Below are 10,561 nucleotides of genomic sequence, written 5' to 3' on the forward strand. Positions count from 1 at the left end.
GCCTATAAATAACCACAAAGTCTTGCCATTTCAAAGTTGTTTTGAGAGAGAAAAAAGAAAGAAACTTTACTTTTCAAGGATTAAAGTGAAAACTTCTAAGTTTGAAAGTATAATTAAAACCAACCAATATTCATTTTATAATTTAATCAAGATGGATAATTCTTGTATTGTAAGTTGCATATGGAAAAAACTAGTCTAGAATTAAAGAAATTTTTCTAAGAGATTGCTAAAAGTTGATGTTTCATAGGATAAAATTCTCAATTTTCTTTTATCCATGTTTGCTGCAAAATGGAAATCAAACACTACTTGTATGAGATATTTGGTAATCTATGGTCGTTTAACAAGAAGAGAAGTTCAAATTATGGATAATTATAATTCATAACAATGAAGAGAAGGTAAGGAGGAATCAAATAACTCAAAAGTGATTGTTTTTCACACACACACAAAAAGAAGAGTATTCCAATACAAATGTGTAAATAATTGCATGAGATTAAAAATTCTCAAGATCCATTACCCTCCCCCTGTTTAGGGAAGTCAAAAAAGAAAACAATCTATGCTTGTTTCTATTTTCTCTTTACATTTTCACCTACTTGGACCTTAGCAATAACTCTCTGATGTTGGACATATGTACACAGATTTGAAGATTGCCACTATACAATATCAACAAGATCTAACCAAAAAATTCCTTAAAACTTATTACTTCATCTAAAAGTTCATCAAGAATCATATCTTCCAGATCAAGGGATATGAATTCTGTTTCAGGTTGGAGGTTCATCCAATCATCACCTTTATTTACATCTCGCCCCACCACATCGTCTAAACATTGGTCTAGTTCTGGTCCCAAGCGCAGGTACCAGGCAACTTTTTCTTGAACCTCTTCGAGAAGATATTGCCCAAGTGGCATTGGACGGATTTGGTGCATCGAGGAGAAAGTTTTCAGGACACCAGTGAATGAGTTTTCATACATATTATGTAATGTCTCATAAACTAAATCAAGCAGAAGTTGATGATCAGAATCCTTGTCAACCTTCCCCCAATAGCATTCAAGTTTTTTGTAAAAGTAAGCCTCCTCTTCCTCAAATGTTAAAGAATTAAGAGGTTGCTCTATTGTGTGATCACCATCGATAATGCTGGAGAGCTGAAGAATATACCTCATATAGTTGAAGTCGGCATAATCAGAATGCAGATGGAGATAGAAAGATTTCTTTTCAGCATCATCAATTATCTCACTGACAGTGGTTTCATAAGCTGGCAAAGCTTCTGTTCTGGCCTCATTAGGTTGGTCATCAGAAAGTTCAAGCTCATAAATACTGCACCAAGGATCTAGTATTTCACCTGACACATTTGAACCAAAAACATGAGTTTCATTTTTTATTTATTGTTGCGTTAATTTCGGAAAATTTGATAAATGAAGATAGATGTTTGACAGAAATAGAATAATCTTGCTAAATAGGTAAAATGCCTAGGAGTTTAATTCATCGGAGGAAGTTGTAAAAACAGAGTAAAATATTGATGTATTAAGACGAGCTATAAGTATATGTTTAATGTAAACTACAGGAGCATTATTCAGACAAAAGACTATGAATAGCTTCCCATACTTACCTACTGAGTCTGAGAGGTACGAAGTTTCATCATCTTGAAAAAAAGTTTCAAGTTCTAAGACTTGATTGATGTGTGAAAGATCACTAACATGATCAACGATCTCCCTGACATCTTCAACTATGCATTCACTACCTGATACTTGATCATGTTTACCATTTGATATATCTGGATGAGCTATTTTCTGTTCGTGCTCATATACCCAGGCAGTTCCCTCATCATTTATGACCTCGTTTAAACTACTTGAATAATCAACAGGCACATTGTCATCCCCTTCTTCTATAATAATTGATGAATCGCTATCCAATGGTTTAGATACATGTGCGGTTAATAGATGGGCAGGATTCTCATCTGTTTGAATATTATTATATGTACTCGAGTGCTCCAAACCCCTCTTTGGTTTTTTTGTGCGAGAAACAGCATGAGGAGGGTCAGTAAATAATGTACAGAAGAGATCAATACCAGAAAAAGAAAGATTCCTTCCAAAGTTTTTTTTAGGCCCCTCTATATTTGGTATCTTTTCCCCACTAATCAGCCTAAAGCTTTGTGAGTGATAACACTTTGCATCTCTGTTTTTATTGAAACCGTCCTCAGATAGTTTAGAATATATTTCCAGAGAAGCACTTAATGAAGCAGTTCCTGTCTTGATTTGAACGTTGTTACTGAGATTATCATTCCCAGAATTATCAGTCTCACTGTATCCTCCTATAATTCCTGAGCCATCAGAACGTTGAGAATATCTTTCCAGAGAAGCATTTGGTGAAGCAATAGCTGTCTTGGTCTGAACTCCATTACTGAGATTATCATTCTCACCAGTCTCACTGTATCCTCTAGTGCCCGAGACATTTTCACTAGTGGGAGTTCCTATACTTTCTCGAGCCTCTTCTCCGTGAAGGGGAAGTTCATGTCCAGAGGAATGCACGGTTGGTATTCCTTTAGATGTTTTCTGGTGATTTCCCCTCTTCCTCTCCTTGAGTGAGCACCTTATTTTCTGCTTAATAAAATTGAAACGCTTGACAACCAACTGATTCCACCCTCCACGCCTAAGCCCACGATTCAAGCCTGAAGAAGAAGGGGTTGTTTGTTGTTTTATGTTATGTGAAGTACTATCAGAATCATGAGGTGACATATCTTCATGAAAATTCTTGGGAGATTCAGATTCAACCAGCTCTGATGGGTGGGGAGAATTAGATTTTTGTTTTGGATAGGACTCACTCTGCTTGTGTAGGAGTGAGCTAAGTTTTTTGTATCCTTTTTGTGCTGAACCAGGAGCAGGAAAGAACCCTGATTTTGCTAGACTTGCCGAGGACTTCTTATTTTGTGAGGTTTGGAGAGTGTTTTTACTACGTGCACCCTGTAACAATTCAGCAAAAAGTTTTCTATTTGCCTTAAATATCTCTTGTATATGAGCGTCTGCCTTAAATGAGCGACAGGAAACATTTCTCTTGATCTTGTTAGCTTCTAAGTTTTTCTTTACTCCATTAGATTTTTTTGTAAAAGAAGGCAAACGAATATCAAATTTTCTCTGGATAATGTAGTCCTCGTTATCCATGGCACTCAGAGAAATACTCCTCATTCCAGATGCAGCTAATTTCACAGGAGTTTTCTGTCGAGAAGTGATTCTGTTGTCTCCATTTTCATCACTATATCCTGGAGAATAATATGAAGACTCTATATGATGTATAGACTGTGTTCGAATCAACCTTCGCTTTGAACTGGAATTCAATTTCCAAAACTTTTGGCTTTCTTCCTCTGACATCTCTTGAGCTATCACTTCATTTAGATGGGCTTCTCCAGGTTTTCTGCCAATAGGACAACTCTCTGCAGTACACTGTTAAACATGATAAATTCAAAGTTAACTAATCATATCACAAAATAAGATCTACTAATATATGATAAAACCACCATGACCTTACCATTAGAGGGTTGTTTCCATCATTACTTTGTCCTGACACTTTGGCAACGTGGTGGTTGTTTCGAGTTGATTTTGGACCTCCCTTGTCTGCAGATGAGGTTTAAACTAAATTATTTGGAAAAGGAAATTGAAATCAGGTCACTAAATTCACAGAAAAACTGAAATAGAATGCTGTTGGCCCAGTGACCATTGCTATATTTAGAAGAAAACCAGCTTGAAACTATTTTCCCAATTTAACTTTCTCCTCAATCCAATTAATCCCCTCTCAACAATTAATAGTTCCACAACATTTGAACTTTTCTAACCAGAAAGTTAGAACTACGAATAACTTCCCCCACCCCCTCCGCACCACTTTACTTGTTTACTCAAATAGGATTTATTCTATAGGCTACACAATAACAACAACAACAACAAAATAATAAAAGAAATAAAATGAAACTGAGACTTGTAACTCCAGTGAATGAAGATATCAGATAACGAAAAAACATAGGAAGTTATGCCTAACATAAACTTCGGAGACAGAACAAAATTTAGAAACAATAAATTAGAGTTTTTCGGCAGGTGTCCAAACTTACTTCTTGAATGCTTTTTGTAAGGAAGCATCTTTTTAACGTTATGCCAACGATGGTGGTCAACAGTGTGGAATATGGTCCAGAAGCAGCCTGGAACGTTCTTGTTAAACTGCAGATTGGAGCCCTGGCGCTGGATGCGCTTTTCCATTTTAAACATGATGAGAACTGAGAACCAAGGTCTCTCCACACACTTAGATGGAAATTAAGCTTAGCCTGTTTTCTTCGCCATCATCCTTTGGGGTCTATGTGCAAAAACGAAACTACCACTTCAAAATCTACTGAATATTTTATCTTACATGAACTAAACTAAACATGACGTGGAAAGTTCCCCAACCAAAATTTCTCAGTTCAGAAATTTACACAAGATTAGAACACCAAATAACAAGACTTAAATGGAAAAATCTTAACAGCATAGCTCTTTTCTCAAATCTCAAACATGGCAAGCAGACATGAATTGTATCAAAGTGTCAGGTCCACTCGAGTACTCAAACAATCACAGTGGAGGGAGGTACAAATCGAACAGTTCTGTTGAAATTGAACTGAGAAAGAAAAGGGTCTATATGTCAACAGTGGTGTCCTTCAAAAACCAGCGAGACAGTTCAACCTTAAATACCAATAAGAAGAAAGGAAAAAGGTGGGCCTTTCTTTCAGAAGCTAACAAAGTTTCACAGGTTATGGCAGGCTGAGAAGGAGGTGGCTCCAAGAGATGAGACAGAATACAACAAGTTTCATTTAAATATAGGAGAAAAGAAGAAATTCATTGGTTTTTCCTTTATGAAAAACAGAAGGTTTACTCCAAGTTATGATTATGTAAAAAAAAAAAAAAAAAAAAAAAGAACCAAAGGGTAGATAGGTAGGAGGAGGAGGAGAAAAGTAAAACCATTGAAATATGGTAAAGAACTTGAAATGACTGTGAGCTATGACTAAAGAAAATCATTATTGTTTTATTCTTTTTTTTTATTACCAAAACATTTTTGACATGTGCTCATAAGATACAGCAGAAACAAGGAAAATATCAAAGAATCAATAAAATAATATCATCTCAGAACACAGGGGAAGTAATGATATCTAACCATGGAGTCCCACAGCACCCAAGATTGGTGAATCCTGGTCCAATTGGTCCTGGAAATGATCTCCTCGCATGGTCCAAATTCCATAACCTCGATCTCAGAGCCCAATCTTCATAATCACACATACACACGGGTTAGTTGACAGGTTCAATAGTTTACAGAGAGATCAAAGGGTTGATGGCAAAATTATTGAAATTCCAAAGACTGTTAGGTTACATTAAGATATAACCAATTCCATCCACAAGTCATGGTTTCTGTTCCCTCAAAGCTATTGGAATACATAAATTTAATAGGGTTCATGGAATGGTAAGGCTTGATCCTTTGTATATCAACCAAATAAAGAGCAGAAACATATTATTGAGGATTTACAACTAATAATCGACAGTTATAAGGAACAAATTTGATGCAACCTTCTAAAATACTAGGCTGTTCCACTTTCTAGAAATCATAATCAAATCGGGGTTAGGAAAAAAGAAAAAAAAACAGGAAAACATCTTCTTCTTCTTCTTCTTCTTCCCTGACCCACTTGAAAAATTAGGTCTAGAAATATTGAGGGGCTAGACTGACCTGAGAACTTCCAAATTCCTCGGTAAGTCGTCGAAACTGGAAATGGGTTCCAAATACAATTGTTTTCCGGTTGACCCACCTGAAATTTTTGTGTATTTTTCTTGGGGTTGGCTGCGATTTGTTTGTTTCTTGGCAACCAAACAAGTGTATGCTTCTCCATTGTTTTTGGATCGACAAAAGGAAAACTTTAAGTTCTTCTCACAATTCTTCTTCCTACGGCCTCAATTGACTAGCTACATTCTCGAAAATGTTCAAGGCGAATTAATATAGCAAAAGATATTATGCCCATCTCACTCACTCCCTTAATTTGCCAAAGTCCCAAATTTAAACTTCCAGTCCAGATTTGTTAATAACAAAAAGTCGAAACTACCCCTCATTTTCTAAAACATTTGCACGCAATCCTCCCCAAATTTCTTCTTTCTTCAACTCCTTTCTGTCCTGTTTCAACCCCAAATTTCTTACTTGTCGTTGCGATGTTCCTCTTCTTCATTAGTAGCGCAGCAACATGAGGTATCTCTCTTCATCTCTTCTCCTCTTTCTTCTACATCTTGTTTTATTCCATAAAAGAACCACATATTCTTTAATCTGTTCATAAATCTTGTTCAAAAATTGAAGATTCTTGGGAAATTGCAAAAAATAGGTTAAAAAATTAGAGTTAAATGACTTTTGGGATAACTTTTCAAAATGAAGAGTTTTAGGACAACTTAGGTGTGAATAGACAAAAATGTCTTTCATTAAATTTCTCTTTTCCTTTCCCTCTTTCACGTTCGCTTTCCCTTCTCTCGACGATCGATTTCCCTTCTCTTTTGCGTAGAGTTCCTTTTCCCTTCTCTTTTCTTTCGCGTAGAACACCTGAAGCTACTTCGGCCATTCGTCGCTTGCCCTTCGTCGGTCGTCCAATGCATTTCGTCGCTCCTCTTCGAACCATTCAATCAACTTGGAGCGTTTTCTCTTATTTTGGTGAGTTTCATCTCTAACTCATTTTCAATTTATTTGCTGTAAATGTTTGGTTGGGGTATTTGTTGCTAGTTTATCCGTAATTGTCTGGTTTTTGGAATGGACTTATTTGCTGTAAATTAGTTTAGTCAAAGTTTGGGTTAGGTTCTTAGAAAGTTCAATAGGTAGTGAAAAATGAATTGAACTAGAGGATTTAATTGAATCAAATAGAGGAGGAGTAAGCAATAGGAACATAAGGAATAGAGGTTTTTTTTTTCTCGCACGTATCTCGCACGTTCCAAACTTTCACTATTTATTTCAAAATGAAATTAGTACACCTCCTAATCCATTTAGAGTGATTCTTTGCATGTTTAGTAAGTCTCTTAGACCCTCATGCTTTATCTCGCACGCATCTCGCACGTTCTAAACTTTCACTATTTATTTCAAAATGAAATTGGTACAGCTCCTAATCCATTTAGAGCGATTCTTTGCATGTTTAGTAAGTCTCTTAGGCCCTCATGCTTTATCTCGCACGTTCCAAATTTTTACTATTTATTTCAAAATCAAATTGGTACACCTCCTAATCCATTTAGAGCTATTATTTGCATGTATAGTAAGTCTCTTAGGCCATCATGCTTTATCTCGCACGTATCCGCACGCATCTCGCACGTTCCAAACTTTCACTATTTATTTCAAAATCAAATTGGTACACCTCCTAATCCATTTATAGCTATTCTTTGCATGTTTAGTAAGTCTCTTAGGCCTTCATGCTTTATCTCGCACGTATCTCGCACACATCTCGCAGTTATTTTTGTTATTTCTTTGCATCTCGTAAATATCTCGCACGCATCTTGTAGGTTCTTAAGTTCAAATCACTTTTTGCAGGAACTAAAAAACTTAAGGTAGTTTAAGGATGACACACGTTCGGATTTTAGTGCGTTACCGTGGTGCATGGGATGAGAAACGAAGAAAATATGAAGGAGGATTGTTAAAAGGCATCGTTATCAGTAAAGAAATAACACACAAAGATTTACAAGATGAATTATATGACCTTGTAGAAGTTGACCCTACAAAGTTCGACATAAAGATAAGATGTATATATATGAGATGAAAGGAGAAAAGGAAGCTCCTCCATTTGAGTTAAGTAATGAACGTGTCACACCCCCTCCCGGACTACCTGCTACCTTAGACCGAAAGATGGCGTGAAGCGACGAACAACGTTATTCTGTACCTGTATCTGTCGACTCTTCTTAAAAATTTCATGTGATGAACTTGCCAATCTAGTATATAAACTATTGTACATGCCACAAAACACATCGGATCCTAGGCTAGTCAAACACAGCTAGTCAAACACATACATGAAGTGTACCTCAAAATTTACCAATTTCACGAGTAAACCTAAAGACACCTTAATCAAAATATAACCAAAAAAATTTACACAACTACAGCTCCTAAAGCTTATACAAACTGTGGAGTATCTATAACATACAAGGGTGTGAATACATCACAACACAACAGACTTTATGCCCAACTCAAAACACGTACTGGCAATCGATAATGAAGCTTCCGCAGACTAAGGCAGTCTATCAGGCACCGGGAAGTCGATCTCTACCTGGAAAATGGGTAAAACATTTTGGAAAGGGTGAGCTATGGAGCTCAGTGAGTGACTCAGTTTAAAACTATGAATTTAAAGATAAGAGCACGTGAAAACTTTACACATATAAATCTGTTTATACAAGTCGTAAATGTAAATGTGTAATAGTAAGAATAGCTTCCTTAAATACTCAGCATGTTCATCATTGAAATCTAGCAAGGCATATCAAGTATATCGAAGCATTTTAACTAACATGACGAATCTACGTTGTGTAGGGTACACCTAGTACAACAACGTTTACAAGCACTACGATGTAGTGGGGCCCGCCCAGCACTCCCATCGTCTTTGTCGTAGTGGGGCCCGCCCAGCACTCACGACAGCATCGTTGTTACGGAGTACACTCAACGTCAACAACGAAATCTAACCAGTGTGCACATGGTAATCTCTAGCCTCAGGCTCAAGATCTCAGTCATGTAGTTAATGAAAATTTCATAAATCATCATAAAATATTAAAACATGCCTGCTTATAAATTTTACACAAAACTCGAACTTTACTCAGCTGTTTCGTGGAAAATTGTAGTTCTTAAAACAAAACTTCATACTAATTCATGCTTTGCTTAAAATATTGTGGTTTAAATACTTTCCAAACATTTAATATCTACGTGCTAGCATAAATTTCTTTAAGAAATCTAGTCTCCAAATGTATACTTGAAAATAGTCATGAAATTCAAATACCTTTCATGGCTTCGTAAATAAACATTTATCGCATTCAATCATAATAACAATTATGGAAAATATTTCAAAGTTGGATTTATCACTCACAGTCTTGGGCTAGATCCTTGGTCTATAAGCTCGGTTTAATTCTTCTCGGCCTGCCAACAACCCAACCGAGTATTAAAACCTTAAACATTCTGGTTTCCTAAAGATATACATAACATGTCGCACCAGAGATGACGCTCACGAAAACAAAGCTTAAGAAATAAAATCCTATCTCAACAATTCTCTAAAATTTCCAGATTTCTAACATAAAATTCAAAGAACTATAACTTTTTCAATACTTAACAAAAATGAGTGTTCTTTATATCAAACTCTTCATTTTGAGATCCTCTAAAACTTACCTGAAGACATATAAATCTGATTCCCCGTGCATAAACACATATAACCCTCAAAACAGAACCACTTCCAGAATCGCGCGCACACGACCTCTTTAACTTGTTCCTACAATTTAACCAATGTTTAGTCGTTTTTGGTTTACAATTTCTTCGTGAAAGTTGTAGTAAATTGAATAAGCTTTCCAACCATACCAAATAGAAATTCTAACTCCACCGATACACTCTGAAATACAAGAAAAACCAGAGACCTCCTGATTTCGAGTGAAAACCAACTGCCCTGTTTTCTTCATCAAAAAGCACCAAATGAAAATCCGAATTTGCTCCAACGTTCTTCATAAAGTTTGTTTAAAAGTGAGTTAACTTTCAGTAAATGTAAATCTCACCTCTTAATTCCTTTTGAAGAGTTCAAACCGAATTAAAAACCAGTGATGTGCAGAATGAACTAAAATTCAGCCATTGATACACTTTGCTTGAGTTCTCCTCCTCTTCTTCAACCTAAAAATTCTAGTAAAATTTCTCTTCTTCTTCCAAACTCTCTCTTAGAAGTTCTCTGCAAATTGAAGAAGGAATAAGAACAAAAAAAATAAAATGGAACTTGGATGTCTTCAAAAATATTGGCGGTGAAGGGAAGAGAAGAAGAAGAAGAAAAGAGAAAATGAAATTTTCTTCTCCTTTTCTTCTTTTTGTCCTTTCTTTTCTTTCTTTTCTTTAATTAATTTAATAAAACTATTTAATATATAAATATTAATATTTATATTTACACTTAATTTCCATTTTTTTTCTTTTTTTTTTTCCACATTTAAAGAAATTAAACCAAGAAAATATCGATGCAGTGATGCACGTGCTTTAGACTGGCAGACTTTTAGAGGCATATTCGAAGATAAGTATTATCCCAGCACATACTGCGAAGCCAAGAGGGATGAATTTCTGGGGTTGAAACAAGGATCACTTTCAGTGGCTGAGTATGAGAGGAAGTATACCGAGCTTTCACGGTATGCTGACGTTATTATAGCTTCTGAGAGTGACAGGTGCCGAAGGTTTGAAAGAGGGTTGCGTTTTGAAATACGTACCCTAGTTACAGCCATTGCTAAGTGGACGAATTTCTCTCAGTTAGTGGAGACTGCCCTTCGTGGGGAGCAGAGTATAACAGAAGAGAAATCGGCAGTGGAGCTTAGTCGTTGGACTTCAACAGCTAG

General features: G+C 36.1%; 1 protein-coding gene and 2 long non-coding RNA genes across 5 annotated transcripts; 1 reads left to right on the forward strand and 2 right to left on the reverse strand.

Annotated features, from left to right (window-relative positions):
• Positions 1-411: 411 nt before the first annotated feature.
• Positions 412-6,004, reverse strand: LOC103486033 (uncharacterized). Of its 2 annotated transcripts, none has more exons than XM_008443831.3 (6): positions 5,724-6,004; positions 5,160-5,265; positions 4,090-4,328; positions 3,516-3,601; positions 1,603-3,430; positions 412-1,335 (listed from the first exon to the last, which is right to left on the reverse strand). In XM_008443831.3, exons 3-6 carry the CDS (start codon positions 4,241-4,243, stop codon positions 671-673), a joined length of 2,733 nt encoding a protein of 910 aa, XP_008442053.2. In that variant the 5' UTR covers positions 4,244-4,328; positions 5,160-5,265; positions 5,724-6,004; the 3' UTR covers positions 412-670. The 2 variants fall into 2 exon arrangements, with proteins under 2 accessions (XP_008442053.2, XP_050945317.1); XM_051089360.1 differs by lacking the exon at positions 5,724-6,004 and adding an exon at positions 5,567-5,624.
• An 89-nt stretch (positions 6,005-6,093) lies between these two features.
• On the forward strand, positions 6,094-7,939 carry LOC127150753 (uncharacterized). Its single transcript, XR_007823310.1, has 3 exons — positions 6,094-6,233; positions 6,538-6,683; positions 7,545-7,939. It is a non-coding gene; the product is annotated as an uncharacterized LOC127150753 (long non-coding RNA).
• Positions 7,940-8,014: 75 nt separating this feature from the next.
• LOC127150752 (uncharacterized) lies at positions 8,015-9,523 on the reverse strand. Of its 2 annotated transcripts, XR_007823309.1 has the most exons (3): positions 9,372-9,523; positions 9,076-9,125; positions 8,015-8,271 (listed from the first exon to the last, which is right to left on the reverse strand). It is a non-coding gene; the product is annotated as an uncharacterized LOC127150752 (long non-coding RNA). The 2 variants fall into 2 exon arrangements; XR_007823308.1 differs by having other exon boundaries at positions 9,076-9,523.
• Positions 9,524-10,561: the final 1,038 nt, after the last annotated feature.

This window comes from Cucumis melo, chromosome 8 (assembly GCF_025177605.1).
Source record: "Cucumis melo cultivar AY chromosome 8, USDA_Cmelo_AY_1.0, whole genome shotgun sequence".
Classification (NCBI taxonomy): Eukaryota; Viridiplantae; Streptophyta; class Magnoliopsida; order Cucurbitales; family Cucurbitaceae; genus Cucumis; species Cucumis melo.

Bases quoted from the DNA above. Each gene is read 5' to 3' on its own strand.
- LOC103486033 (XM_008443831.3), bottom strand. From the start codon at position 4,243: ATGTTTAAAATGGAAAAGCGCATCCAGCGCCAGGGCTCCAATCTGCAG. The intron at 3,431-3,515 runs GTAAGGTCATGG...CATGTTTAACAG, and splicing joins ATGGAAACAACCCTCTAATG to TGTACTGCAGAGAGTTGTCC. The intron at 1,336-1,602 runs GTAAGTATGGGA...CAAATGTGTCAG, and splicing joins GTACCTCTCAGACTCAGTAG to GTGAAATACTAGATCCTTGG.